The following is a 15250-nucleotide window of genomic DNA, read 5'->3' on the forward strand; positions in this document are numbered from 1 at the left end:
AAGTAAGCAATAGTCATTAGGGAAATGTAAATCAAAACCACAATGAAATACCACTTTGTACCTGCTCAGATGGCTAGAATAAAAAAAGATAAGTGTTGGTAAGGATGTGAAGAAACTGGAATCTTCGTAGTTTGGTGGTGGGATTGTAAAATGGTGAGCTGCTTTGGAAAAATAGTTTGGCAGTTCCTTAAAAGGTTAAACATAGTTTCCATACGATCCAGCAATTCCACTGGTAGATATCTACCTAAGAGAAATGAAAACATATATCCTTACAAAAACTTGTGCACCACTGTTCATAGTAGTAATATTCAGAATAGCCAAAAAGTAGAAAAACCCAAATGTCTATCAGCAGATGAATGAGCAGAATGTGGTATATCCTTACATTGGAATATTATTCATATACTTTAATTAAAAATTATCCATAAAAAGGAATGAAGTACTGATATATGCTACAATATGGATGAACCATGAAAAAATTTTGCAAAGTAAAAGAAACCAATTACATATATTATGATTACGTTGTTATGAAATGTTCAGAACAGGCAAATCTACAGAGGCAGAAATTAGGAGTGTGTGTATGTGTGTGTGGGGGCGTGTTGAAGGGGAGTGGTAATGGTCACAAGATTTGGGGATGATGAAAATCTTCTAATATTAGATTATGGTTATAGTAATGGTTGCACAACCCTAAATATACTAAAAACAGTTATATACTAAAAACCATTTGTATACTAAAAAAAATTGAACTATATATGAGTGAACTTTATGGTATGTAAATTATCTCAGTAAAACTCTTAGAAACAAATACACAATGATTATTCTCGGACATTTAAAAATACTTTTAGGCTCCACTTATTATTTTTGCTATGTACATTTAATTCATTGTTCTAGATCCTATGCTATTTCATGCCTTACTTGGCTATTCTTTCTCAACAGTACTTTTGGATCACTTCATTCTTTTTGCCTGATATCCCGTTGTATGGGTGTATATTCTGTAGTTTATATAACTAGCTTAAAAAATGTCCATCAGTGACATATAGGAATGCATTTCCCCACATCCTCAGCTGCAAAGAATATTATGCTTTTTCGATCCTTCACTCTAATGGGTGAAAACAATTTTATTTGTACTTTTTAAATAACAGGTGGAGCCATTTTTTAATATGTTAAAGAGCTTTCGTAATTTGTTTCTGTTCATTGGTTCGTCTTCTTTGTCCATTTTAATTATCGGGAGAGTTTTTACATAGTAAGGCCCTCAGCCCTTTGCCATGTGTTGCAAATATTTTTCTAAGTTTGTACCTGTCTCTTGACTTTCATTTTTTGCTCGGAGGATATTTTACATTTTTTGGTAGTCTTTTTTTTCGTGGCTTCTAACATCTAATTCCAATTCTATTACCACTTTCTGGGTGTGTCACCTGGTTTTCTGCTCTGTATATGGTGTGGGTTCGATGAACGTATCCAGATCTGAAATGTCCAACTAAGGATGGCGATGTTGAGCAGCAGGGAGCCATTCTCCAGCACCCTGGTCCACGGACGCCCCCTACACGCAAAAAAGGGCCTGCCTGAGGAACTGTAGCCTTGCCTCAACTTCGCGCTCTTGGGACCCATGTGAGTGGCTCCGCTCTGCATCGCTCCTGACCAATTGACGAGTTTCATAAGGCGTAAGGTTCCGCCTCCCAGCTTCCTGACCAACGGGTGAGCTCCGTCTTGCTCGGAGTCTCGCCCCCTCGCCGATTGGAGCAATGGGTATCCTCCGTTCAGCGCAGAGCCCGCCCCCGCCGCACGCCGGGCTGCGGGCCGCAGGGCTCGTTCCGGGAGGCGGGCGCTGCGGAGGCCAGTGTGGTCGGCTCTCGGGCGGAATCCGGGCAGGGGCCGCAAGACTAGGGCGGGTGGCGAGCGGGCGGCCGGGGCGGGACGTCCGGGCCGTGGGGGCAGCGGGACCGACTTCTGGGCCGCGGCGCAGGGACGGCAGGGCGTCCAGGGGGTGTTCTCAGGTGGCGGACCCGGGCGCCGCAGGCTCCTGAGGGGCGGCTCGGGCCTTTTCCGGCCCGGGCTGGTCGGCGGGGCCGCGGGAGCAGGGCGGGCTGCGCGCTGGTGCGGCCCTGCGGCCCGCCATCGGTGTTCCGGGCCCCAGGGCCGCGCGCCCGCCCTAGGACTGTGGGTACGGCCGCCATATGTGGACCTTAAAACGCCTTGTAGCCTTTTGAAGCGCTTTGACATCTCGGAAGGGCTTTGTATTGCAAACTAAATCGAAGCGCTTTGTAGTCCCGGAAGCGCTTTGACATCTCCGAAGTAGCGCTGTGCAAACTGAAGCGATTGGTAATCGCGGAAGCACGTTGTGGGCTTGGAAACCGAACCGAAGCCTTTAGTAAATTTTGCAGCTTTTTGACTTTTCCGAAGCGCTTTGGCATCCCTGAAACCTAGAGAACTGTGATGGGCAGTGGAAAGAAAGGGGAAAGGTCAGTAAGGCCAGCCCCTGGCTCTGACCTTCTGGTTTGCCCTCGTCCAGGGATCCCGGGATGGCGGGATTCTGAGGGGAATATAGGAGTGATGGTGTTGGAATCAGGCCCTCTTCTTTACCTTGCAGGTGCCCATGGCGTCGGAGCGGCACAAGGTCAAGCACCATTGGAGCAGCACTTCGGAAGGGTGTTCCCGCAAGCGCAGCTGCCTCCGGGAGCCCAGTGATGTGGCCCCCTCCAGACGGTCAGCTCGTAGCTCTTCGTCGCGTTCTGGAGGGGCCAGCAGCCCCAAGCGTCTGAAAGCCCAGAAGGAGGACGATGTGGCCTGCTCACCTAGGTTGTCTTGGGACTCATCCCGCCGCAGAAATTCCTCCTCTTCCTCCCATTCCTCAGGCCCAAGTGTGGACAGTGCTGCCTCCAAAGGCTGCCTGATTCGGAGCACTGGACAGTTCCTTTCGTCAGGGGGATCCCCTCTGCGCCCTGCCAACTCCTCTCTAGAAGAAATGGCTTCTCTAGAGGAAGCCTGCAGCCTTAAGGTAGGCGGCTGCAACACCTTGCAAGCGGTGAAGCCCATTCCACGTGACTTGAGATGTTGAGGATGGGAAATTTTGGTGAAAGGAGACTTAAAAAAAGCTCATGTCCTTTAGGGTCTCTGGGGTCTTCACAGAGATCTACTTCGTGTAACTATGGAAGACCGAGTAGTTGGTGGGGGGATGGCCTAAAGTACCCTAGAGGTAGTTTTCAAACCTGGCAGCACTTTGCAACTATTTGGAAAGCTTTAAAATACTGTGCCTGCCTCTCACCCTGATTTAACTGAGCCAGAGTGTGGTCTGGGCTTCCACATTTTAAAATGCTCCTCAGGTAATTGTAATGTGCACCCAGATTGGAGAATCGCTGCAGTAGAAGGTGGAGTGCATGCTCAAGACACAGATGTATGTATTTTGTTGTAAATTTAAGGGATTTATGTTGTATTTTGAACCACTCTGAATCACAGAACCAGAGAATAAGAATTTGGTTTTGGGTGTGACTTCACCAAAGTTAGGGTTTCTAGCATGTTGGAGTTCTGGTTGGTGGGGCAGGATAGTTTCTCAGGTTAAACATTTAATTCTCCCAGTGGGACACACAGGAGGGTTTCTCAGTATTTGCAAGTGAACTGAGGAGTGCTTCACAGATGGGGTTCATTTTATCCACTCATTCATCTTAATTAACCTTTTTTTAAAAAGGAGTAATACAGCTTTGCGTGTATGAAAATTGAGCGTCAGTCTGTTGGAAATAGAAGCAAATACAATCAGTCTCTTGTAGTTTGCTATTTTTCCATTAGAGAGAGTAGAGCGAGCACTAGCTAATGTCACTGGCCATACTGTGTAAGCTTCATCCACTCATTCAATCAGGTTTTGAACAAATATTTATTGAGGGCTTAGTTTGTGCCAGGCAGTGTTCTAGTTGCTTGGGATTCTTCAATAACAAAACAAAGATCACTGCCCTCTTAAGGGTTCGCATTGTAGGTTTTGGAGCTTTGGGTCTTAAAAGGTGAGTTCTGCATGTCTAGGAGTGGAGGAAAAGTCTCTATTTGGAGGAGATGGGCTGTCCCTAGAAAAGCTATTTTACAAAAGCAATAAAAACAAGGCCCCAGGGAAAAGTAGGTTTGTCCTTAAGTCTTTGCTCAGTGGTTTCTTATGTAGAACTGAGAAATGAGGCTGTTTTTACGGGTTTATTTTTGGGAACTCTTGGGCGAATGCCCCAGGTGATTTCACTGTAGACCTCGAAGAACCCTTGTATGGGCATTTGGAATTTTATTATTTTTTTTTTACTTTAACAGTAAATTGAAAAGCTTTTTCTTTGGCATAAGAATACTAAATATGACTCAGATGTAAATAAGGTAAATATGGGGCTTTGCTCATGCAATTTAATCTTGTCATTAATCCTTGATATAAGTTCAGTGGATTTGGGTGCAGTGTAGAATAATGTCAGTTCATTAACTTTATCTGTAATTGCCATTGAAGTTAGAGTGAAGCCTGGTATAAGGAGGGGCTTAGTCTTTCTGGTGTGCTGCTTCCCAGGCTCAGGTTGTCCTGCAGACCCGGAACTCAAGATTTAGGGTGTGGCCTCTAAGTCATGTGGGTCTTATCCTGGTATGGACTCTCATCTTGCCTCATTTAGCTCTAAGGGGCCTGTTTTGCCAAAATCAATTTAATGGTTAACCATAGAGCAATGAGTATTCCGGGCCTGTATCAGAAGTCTTTGGGTTCATCATTGCATTGTTTTCTTTCAGTCAATGAGCATGTGAGGATTATTGTGTGCCAAGCATTCTGTTGGGTTTTGGAGTTATGAGATGGCTTCTGAGGAGCACGGTCTGGTGAAAGGGTTGGAGAAGTCATGATACTTTCTCACAATGTATGGTAGAGCAAAGAGCCCAGAATGGAGGCTAGAGAACTAGAAAGGGAGCAGATTGCTGCAGAGTTTTATTTGCCAAAGAAATTTAGATTTTATTCTAAGCCATTAGAGAGTTTATACAGGACTCTACACAGAGGAAAGGCAGGTTTGCATTTTTGAAAGATAACTCATGTTGAGTGAAGTTAGAATGAGAATGTTGATATTATCAATCCCAATGTCCATCTCTAGCACTGCTAAGAGGTTTCCCTCGAGTGTATTAGTTTGAAAATAAGGTATACAGTATTTAACTCATTTTGATGAATTATAAAATGTCTCTTATCTTCTCCTCAGTTTATATATACCTCCTCCTTGCTTTCTCTGCAGTCATGTGTGAACTCGTTTATCTAGTAAGTCCTAAGTCTTGTCAGCAAGCAGAGCTGAGGGGCACTCACAAAAATGACATGTTCTCCTGTAGGTCCTTCCATAGTCCCCTCACCACGATTCTACCTACCTACCTACCCGCTCTTTTGCATTTGTTCTGTGATCTTTGAGGGATACACACTTGGCTTTGTATGTGGTCACCCCTCCCGTCTCAGCACAGAGATTTCTGTGCCAGGTCAGAATATTCAGGGGGAAGAGATTTGTCTTAGTTCGTTTTGGCTGCTGTAATAACTACCACAGTCTGAGTAGCTTATAAATAACAGAAATTTATTTCTCACAGTTCTGGAGGCTTGAAGTCTGAGATCTTGGTGCCAGCATGGTCAGGTGAGGGCTTCTCATTGTGTTCTCACATGGCAGAAGAGGTCAAGGGAGCTCTCTTGGTGCCTCTTTTATAAGAACACTCATCCCATTTATAATGGCTCTACTTTCATGACCTGATCACTTCCCAAAGGCTCCACCTAATATCATCACTTTGAGGGTTGGATTTCAACATGAATTTTTGGGGGACACATTCAGACTATAGCTAGACTGGGCATTTTGGAATTACTAGAGATTCCTGCTGGCCATCCTCACATTGTTTTTTCCTTAACATCTTTGAGACGTTTTCTCAAATTCTAATGGTAGCTGATGGTCTTTATTTACAGAGGTTAAATGTGTCTATTACGAGCACCTTCACCTACTTTATATTTAATCTTTATTATGACATGTAAATTTTTATATTCATTATAGGGAAGGAACAGTGGGAGGGAAAATTTTAGCATTTATGATGTGATAGACCTTGATCAAATATGATTCTCAATATTTGACCTATAGACTTTCATATAACCTTCAGTCTTGTGAATTAGGTAGTATTATTTTTGCATATCAGTTAACAAATATTTATATATTGATTAACAAATCTTTGAGCACCTACTTATTTGTAGGCACTGGGAAAATGAGACTCATAGAGGTTAAATAACTTCACCAAGGCCATGCAGCTTGTATATGCCAGAGCGGTGATGTAATCTAGATCAGTCTGACTTCAAAGCCAGGGTTCTTTCACTGCTGCCCTATGGAGCACTTGCTCTGTCCTGGCCCAGCACTAGATGTGTGGGATGGAGAGATGAAGAAGGCAAGATTCTTTCCTTGAGCTCTCTGCAGGGTGACAGCCCATTGTGTATCTTTACTCTTGAATGCTAGAACTTTCACGTGTGATCCTGTTTCCTGCATCTTCCCTCAGCAGGTGTCCAGATCTTGGGCTAGATGTGCAAAGAATAAGGCATTGGTTGACAGACTAAAAAATCATTTATTGCGGTGAATGAATATTGTAACCTCGATATTTGAAGTACCAAGGGTCAGAGGAATGAGTGGCAAACCATAGACAAGTCCTCACAGAAGAGGTGCCTTTGGGATTCTGGGGGACAAGGAGGAAGAAAGGACATTTCAGGCAACAGGAACAATGTGTGTCCAAAAAATGTCAGGAAATATTGCTGTTTTGAAGTGCTTGGGACGCTACAAGTTCCTATGGGTCCTCCTTCCTCTCTTCTCTAGCACCTTTCTTTCCTGGACACCTGGGTATGTGGAGAAGGGTAGGAGATGATGCTGGAAAGGAAGGTTGGGGGCCAGCCTGGAAAAGACTTCTAATGTCGTACTAAGGAGTTTGAGATGTATTCTGTAGGCAAATGCAGAGCCATTGGAGGGTTTTATACAGAGGTGTGACATTGCCAGATTTTAGAACTCTTTCTGTTCTGGTTCACTGTAGAGAAAGGATGGGAGGGAAAAGGCAGGGAGCTAATTAGGAACTATTCAGGCTGGTGTTGATGAGAGCTGGAATGACATCTCCACTTACTTGATCTTTCCCTTCTGCCTTCAGAGGTACGCAATTCACTAAGCAGTACTACCAGGAAAAACTAGATCTCTGCTTTTTGAGGCCAGGTCGTTTGTTTCTGCTTTCGTATATTCTGCCTAATATTTCCTTAATAACCTATTCGCTGTTGAAACTCTTCTTTGGTGACCTGGATCCACCTTAGGTCCTCATGGTCTTTGACATCTCAGCCTTTGATAGTGTTTCTTTTTTTTTCAGGCGAGCAACCCTTGGTTGACCTCACAGATTGCAAAGACCTTGTCAATTTACAATCTCTTATTTTTTAATTTTTTTTCGCCTACAGCACCTGGTCTTCTTAGGTGGTCTCCCATCCAAGTACTAACCAGGCCTAACCCTGCTTAGCTTCCAAGATCAGATGGGATCGGGCTTGTTCAGGGTAGCATAGCTGTAGACTGATAGTGTTTCTTAACTTCCATATTTTCGCTTTTCTCCCTTGGTTTCCAGGGTGTTCAGGGAAATTTGAATTTAAATCCTGGTTCTGCCACTTACAATCCATGTGGCACTTTCTCTTTCTGTAAAGAGGGGTGACAGCTGTGGCAGCTCTATAAATCGTAAGTCCCTGTGAAAATATAAGGTATATTGTTATATTCCTAACCTTTTTCCTCCCCCAAGTATAGTCCTGGTCTTCTCTACCAGGGTTTGTAAATTGGTGGTCTATAGGCTGATGTGGGCTGCTAGTATTTACATTTTTAGACAGTTTACATTGAAAGTATAAGCCTCTAGTCCAGAGCTTTGCCTTGAACTCAGACTTGAATGAACTCCTCCCGTTTCCCACTTTCTACTCTGTTCCTGTTTTATTTTTTACCCTGCTACTTTTCACTCTCTCAACATATATACTGCTTTTCCTCTGGTTTTCCCTTCTCTCACCAACTAAAATATAAACTCCAAAAGACATGGCATTTTTGTATGTTTTATTGAATGCTAAACTCCATTGCCTGCTGGCACATAAGATGGGCTCAACAAATACTTGCTGACTGGATGAAAAATGCATTAAATTTGAGAGTTCTTGTTTAACTTGAAAAATCAGAATTTATAACTCTGGGTCTGTACTCTCAACCTGCTTGAGGTGAGGAGCTGTGGCCATTCAGAAGTACAGGAGCTCCTCACTTTGCTGTAGACCATACTTTCTTATGTTGTTTTATACCTAATTTGAGGGAGCAAGAGATGAACATGTGTTCCCACAGGCAGAGGTGGGAAGTCAAAGAAGGGATGTAGGGCTTTAAAGCATAAAATGAGAATGAAGCAGGGGAAATAAGATATGGCATTTACAGTGTATAAGAGGGTGTGATGGGCCAAGAATGGCAGGTGGTTGATGACAGTCAGAGAAGTGAGTAGTGGAGAAGTGGGCTGGGAAGTTGTGGCTGTGTCTTGTCAGGTTGGCCCAGAGAGACTTCAAGTTTATTTTTAATATTTATTAGATTTTCTTAAATATAGAAAGGTATAAAAACAAAAATGGCCCATGATCATTCCCAAATAATTCCTGTAAACATTTTTTAAATTTATTTCTCAATTACAGTTGACATATATTAGTTTCAGATGTACAACATAGATTAGCCATTTATGTAACTTACAAAGTGATCACTCCCATAAATCTAGTACCCATATGACATCATACATAGTTATTGACTGTGTTACCTAAGCTGTACTTTACATCCCTATGACTCTTGTAACTAGCTGTTTGTACTTAATTCCCTTTTTTCACCCATCCCTCCACACCCTCCCATCTGGCAACCATCAAAATGTTCTTTGTATCTATGAATTTGTTTCTGTTTTGCTTGTTCATTTATTTTGTTTTTTAGTTTTTACATAACTGTGTTTGTTTCTATGTATTATGTAGGGTAGCTATGTCTCCTAGTCTTAGTAGAGTGGCATTATGTAATAGGTGTCCTGTGGAGCCTAGGGACGCAGTCTCCCTGGTCGCCTGAGCCAGGTGCTCCAGGTATATCTCTTCTGTGGGTTGTGCCTCCTGTTGTAGTTGAGCCTTGATTGCTGTTGCCATGTCAACAGTAGGGCTTTACTGTCAAGCTGATTGTGAGAACTGGCGTGACAACAGTGGAGGAGGTGTTGTGTAGGGGCTGACCCTACAGGGCAGGATTCACTTTAGCAGGGGCTCTGGTGCAGGCCAAGGTCAGCCGCTGCTTGTGCACTGCCTGGGGCCACTTGGTATGAGCTACAAAGTGATTGCAGATGGTTGCCACTTGTGCTAGGCTTGGAGGTGCCTGGGAGAAGCTAAGCTGTGAACTGAGGCCGGCTGCTGCTAGGGCCTGGCTTAGCAAGAGGTATGGGGCACACCAAGGCCAGATGCTGCTTGTTTGGGGTTTGTGAGCCTTTGAGAGATTTTATGAAAGTCCTCAGCATGAGCCAAGACAGGCCATTTGTATGCAAAAGCCACTGAAAGTGACTTGAGTGGGCCCAAAAGTTGGTTGGGGCAGGGTCTCAGGGAATCACTAGGGCAGGGCAATAGGTGTTAGCTAGGTTAATGGAGACTCAGATATGCTGCTCACTTTCCTGTGCAGGCTGATTACCGGGAGGGCTTAACAGAGGAACAATGGCTTCTGCCAGCATTTTTGTCTGAGAGAAAGGTGTCCCTCTAGCCCTCGCCCTGAAGCTGAACAGTTCAGTTCCTCTCTGTAGGTCCTTGGCACCTTTCAAGCTGCTGCCCTAGTGCTAAAGCTCTGAGTGAGTGAGTTCGTCAGCAAGTCCCTGTGTGGGCCCTTTAAAAGGAATGCCTGGGACTTCAGCTGCCCTGTGTCTCAGCCACAATCCCCACTGGATTTTACAGCCAAAAGTTATGGAGACTTCTCTCCCCAGCACTGGAACCCCAGGCTGGAGAGATAGGTGTGGGACAGGGAGCCTGGTGTGGGGCTAGAACTCCTCACTTCTCTGGGAGACCTCCACAGCTGAGATGTTCTCCCAATTTTTAACTACCACATATGATGTGGGACCAGCCCGTTCCCCATCTCCGCCCCTCCTACCAGTCCTATGTGGCTTCTTCTGTGTATCCTTAGTTATAAGACTTCTAGACTTCAGGTGATTCTTAATGATAGTTGTCTTGTAGTTATAATTTTTATGTGGTTGTGAGAGGAAGTGAGCACAGCATTTACCTACTCTACCATCTTGACCAGAAGCCAGCTTTTTTAAAAAAAGTCTAACATGTTAGAAAATTCAGAAATTCAAAGTAAAAGTCACCTTTCCTGTCCATGTCTCCAGTGTTAATAGTTGATAACTAATTTGAGTACTTCTAGGAAGAAAAAATTATACCTATACTACTTTCTAGATTTATATTTTTTGAAAGGCTTAATGATTTTTTTTTTTAACATACAGAGATGTTATGTGCTTCTTTGGAAAAAAATTCAAATAATACAAGAAGTGTATAAAATAAGAGCCTAAGCCCCTTTTCTTTTTCCCCCGATCCCCAAAGATATCCATTAGAAATAGTTTGTTTTTCAGACTTTGTTTGAAAATATATACATGTAAGGCATTTTGGGCATTTCAAACATGAAAATTACAATGTACTCTTTAGCTACTTTTTACTTTTACTGTGTTGCATTGACATCAGAGTTCCCTCATTCTTTTTAAAAGCTGTATCATATTTGTTTAACCAGTCCCTTATTGATGGACATCTCTTAGAATAGATTGTGTTTTTCTTCAGTAGAGGAAAGGATTAGCAAGCTTAGTGTGGAGTTCCTTTCTGTAATTGTATGTACATTTGAGAGGAAGTTAATACAGATGAATTAGAGATACAAGTTGTAGAGGCTGTAGAATCCCTTGGGGTGATGGTAAATCCAGCTTGGGTATTTGGAGTTCACTGCTTTTGGGATGGATCTGGGGGAAGATTTATGGAGCATTATTATACCAGGCTGGGATTAGACTGGATCTGAATTTCACAGCAAATTAATATTGTAAGCAAATAGTCTAGCTTATTCCCTGTGGACTCCTGGAATGAGTGGGTACAGAAGGGAAAAGCAGAAAGGGACCGAGACTTCACCCAAATTTCTGAGGAGATTTGGGGTCAAGGGGTAGTTAGGATCTCTTGATTGACCCTGGTGCATTCTCTGGGAGACAAAGCATCTTATAACACTAAGATTTTGATTTGGGCAAAGGAGTTAGAAAACTTCAAGGAGGCTCGGAGTTTAATGGGAAGCACACTGCCCTCAAGAGTCAGTAGATTGGTGTCTCCTCACAAGGCCCTTGCGTTTCCCTGACTCTTAGCTGTGGGATAGGGTTAGCTGGTTTCTAGGGACCCTCCCAGTACTAAAATGTTGAGCTTCTATTTTGCCAGTGTGTGTTCTGAAGTACATGGTAGTCCTTGCCCTCAAGGAACTTTTAGACTTATGTTAGTAGACAGTTGATCTGTCAGCTCATTCCTTCCCACTGCAGGATGAGGATATTATCTCATGAGCATGAGAAGGTGAATATTAAGAAATGGCAGCAGTTCAGCCCTTCCTACAGTGGCACCTCTCAGTGGGTGGGATGTAAACTACTACCCAGAGAATCTTTGTCTTTGCCACTACCACACTGCCTTTTATTGGTGGAGCCCCTACTGATTTCTGATTTGCCAAGTGCTTCATGCGTGAAGTTGCCCTTTTATGATCTCTGGTTTTTCTTCCAGGTTGATTCCAAAGATAGTTCTCGTAATTCCATGAACTCTGAGTTTGCAGCTGAAGCTGACGGTCAAAATGATACAATCGAAGAACCAAACAAGGTTCAGAAAAGGAAGAGGGATAGACTTCGAGATCAAGGCTCTACAATGATCTATTTGAAGGCTATCCAGGGTATCTTGGGAAAGTCAATGCCAAAAAGGAAGGGAGAAGCTGTCACTAGGGCAAAACCAAACACAGGAGAGCGTCCTAGCCGCGGAGAAGGCCCAGCCAGAAGCGTTACTGTGTCTGCTCCTCCAAAAGAGAAAGAGTCAGCCCCAGAGGTCATAGCAAAGGAGGAAAAGGCTGTGCTGGAGAAGAGCAACTTCTGCAACAGGAGAGTGGTGATAGACCCTCAGGAGAAACCCAGCGAGGAGCCACTTGGTGACCGAAGGACAGTCATTGACAAGTGCTCTCCAACCCTAGTATTTTTGGATGACTCCGACTCTCATTTAGAAAGCCAAAAGGTGAGTTGAGCTCATGCCAACCATGGGGTTTTTAGTGCTCTTGATTAAATGTAGTATTTGGACTTTCTAGTTTGATCCTAAGTGTTACTCATTAAAAGCAGTAATTTACTTACCTAGGACTCTAGGAAAAAATTGATGGTTCTCTTCTAACATACTTTTCAGAGTTATTAAGAAACTTCAATTCAGTGCTATCTTTTTTCTAGGATCTATATGTTTGTTAGGATATGGGTTTGCTTGCCATATAAAAGCCAAAGTAACAGTGACTTACAGAAAATAGAAGTTTGGTTTAGGAAGATGGCTTTCCAGTGTCAGGGACCCTGATGCCTTCTCTCTTGATGGTCTGCTGCCCCTCAACAGTTTCCATGTTGTGGCGTGAGATGGTTACCCTGATAGGAGTCACTACATTCCACTAATAGTCTAGCCAGTAGGAAGAGGAGAAGAGAAGGGGAAAGTACACTTCCTCTCTTTTAAAAGCTTGGTTTAGAAGTTGTCCACATGGTATCTGCTCATATCTATTGACAAGAATCTAGAAACCTGGCCAACACCTAGCTGTGAGAGAGTCTGGAAAATTAACTTCCATCTGGGCAGACTTAGACACCGAGGTTAACTTCTATTGCTATAGAAGAAGGAGAAAATGATATTGGAGGAAAAGTAGTAATTTTTAACATAACTTACAATTGGTGAGTCGGAGGGAACCATTCCTCTGTTCTACTCATCTCTGTTCATCCTTTACTATTTCTCCTCAGAGGCAGCCCTTTCATCTTGTTTAGCTCTTCTAGTACTTACGTCCATATTTCTAAGTAATTTTGTACTGTTTATTGATTTTTCAATTCTAGACGTCTGTGGACTACTAAAGAAGATAAGAATTTATTTTCCTACACTTAAGCAGCACCATGAACATATTCCTTCCTTCCTGCAGCTCCCTGAGTTATTGGAGTATAATTTTTGACTAAATCTAAGACTTATTATTATGTTCATAGCTGAGTCACATAATGTACTCTGGTTACGTTTCCTTTCTTATAAAAGTTTATTTTCCTTGGTGTTCATCAGTACCTTGTTTTTTTCTTTTAGTTTTCTCTGTACCTATCACTAATTCATCCGCAAACTGCTGGTGCCATAAAATTCTTTTCAGTATTCAAAATAAGTAATCTGTCCCATTTTTTCCCTTGGAGGTGTGCCTCCCTTAATTGTTTCCTTAGGATTCCTTTTTTCTCGATTTTTTTCATCTCTGCTTTCTTTATGATTATATAGGGTGAGTATATTAATAATACATACTTTTTTTTTTTTCATTTTGACATACTTAATTTCTAAGAACACTGGTTTAGTTTTTTGAGTATTCTTTTCTTAGAACATCCTGCCGTTTTGAGGTTAAAATACCTTCTCTTATCTCTCTGAGAATATTAATTATAGGTTTGTTTTGAAGTTTTCTTCTGCTTTCTACACTGCTTTTTCTCTGAGTTTCCTTCTGGCTCTTTTTATTTTTTTCTCTAAATATTTTGGTTTCTTTTGTGATAGGGCTTTCCTCACATGTCTTGGCTATCTGTTCATATTTGAAGATGAAGCGTTAAAAAGCCAGTTGGAAGTTCAGAGTACATAGATAAGCTCATGAACTGCTGACTTCAACATAGGGCAGTGACTTTGGATAACTTTTTGGGCTCTCAGTTGGATCTGTAGCTTAATCCTCAGAGGCCGCTCAGTGTCCCCTGAGAGAAATCTCCCTGGGAGGCACTGGTGTCTGGGAGTCAGGTTGAGGGAGGTGCCTAAGCTCTCACTGTCCAACATGTGATTGCCCCTCCACTTGACTATGCGTCCATTGTCTCTGATTGTTCCACAGCCTTCCTGGTTTAACTTTTCCAGGCATGAGCCTTAAGTCTTTTGCTGAATGGAGAAAGGGCTCCCACAGGATGGGAGCAGGGAATTGGGGATCTAAACTCACAGTCTTCCAACTCATTTTATTATTGTTATCTCCACCTTCACCTTCATTTTGAGATCTAGTACCTCCAATTCCTGAGTCCTTCTGGGGTTCTGTAGTGTGATTCAGCCTGTTTCTGGGTTTTTCTCACTATAGTCTTAGATTTTTGGCCATCTGTGATCTGCTTATCTAATAACTGTTTATTTATCTGCTTTCTAGCATCTAATTTTTATTTAATTTGCTTTGCTGTTTATTCTATATGCTTTCTCTTTGTAGGTTCATGCCTTTTCAGGTCCATTTCCAAAGAGTTTTTTTGACAGGAAAGACAAACCACATATGCTTTATTTAATTGTAAATTCCAAGAACAGTAGAGTTTATGAACTACCCTTTACTAAATTTATAATGGCTATGTTTCTGTTTAATGTAGGTCATCATCTTGTTTGGTTACCTTGAATTCCATTGCATAGATGACCTTTCTACACTTATATACCAAAACTTCAGTTTGACAGACTAGATACTTAGATTGTCTCTGTTAAGTATATATTTGGAGGCAGCATGATATGGTAAGGATATGAGTGTTGGGATCAAACAGATAGGGTTCAAATCCTGGCTCTGCCACCTGAACTATGATCGTGAGAAAGTCATTTAACCTCTTCGAGCCCCAGTTTATTCCTCTGTGTAAAAAGGCAGGGTTCAGCAAACTATTTAAGTGAATTGCTTGACTGTTTGGATAAAACTTTATTTATACCAACAGGCAGTGCATTAGATTTGGCTTGTGAGCTACAGTTTACTGAACCCTGAATTAACACATGAAAGCACTCGGCTCAGTGCCTAGTGTATAGGGCTCTCAATAACTGTTACTTTAAATTTTATTATATGGACTTGAACCTAAGGCAGAATATAGGTAACCTCCATTTTCCCAGAAAAAAAATCCAGAAACTTTTTCTTGGCCAACTTGACTACATAAAGCCTTTCAAAGATTTAGATGACATAATCATAAGTCTATTTATGCTATATGTATTTCTACTTAAACGTGCGGTTTTTTTTTTTTAATGCCTACAGCACCTGGTATTCCTAGGTGGTCTCCCATCTAAGTACTA

General features: G+C 42.4%; 1 protein-coding gene and 1 non-coding gene across 3 annotated transcripts; one reads left to right on the plus strand and one right to left on the minus strand.

The window, feature by feature from the left end:
* The first annotated feature begins 1805 nt into the window (after positions 1–1805).
* Positions 1806–12262, plus strand: TATDN2 (TatD DNase domain containing 2). 2 transcript variants are annotated; one of them, XM_039886730.1, is made up of 3 exons: positions 1806–1827; positions 2582–2989; positions 11744–12262. In XM_039886730.1, the coding sequence occupies exons 2-3, from the start codon at positions 2588–2590 to the stop codon at positions 12245–12247; spliced, it is 906 nt and encodes a 301-aa protein (XP_039742664.1). In that variant the 5' UTR covers positions 1806–1827; positions 2582–2587; the 3' UTR covers positions 12248–12262. The 2 variants fall into 2 exon arrangements, with proteins under 2 accessions (XP_039742664.1, XP_039742663.1); XM_039886729.1 differs by lacking the exon at positions 1806–1827 and adding an exon at positions 1897–2453.
* Positions 7406–7524, minus strand: LOC120622338 (5S ribosomal RNA). Its single transcript, XR_005658471.1, has one exon. It is a non-coding gene; the product is annotated as a 5S ribosomal RNA (ribosomal RNA).
* Positions 12263–15250: the final 2988 nt, after the last annotated feature.

The sequence above is a fragment of the Pteropus medius genome, unplaced genomic scaffold, assembly GCF_902729225.1.
Source record: "Pteropus medius unplaced genomic scaffold, Ma_sr-lr_union100, whole genome shotgun sequence".
In the NCBI taxonomy this organism is placed as follows: Eukaryota; Metazoa; Chordata; class Mammalia; order Chiroptera; family Pteropodidae; genus Pteropus; species Pteropus medius.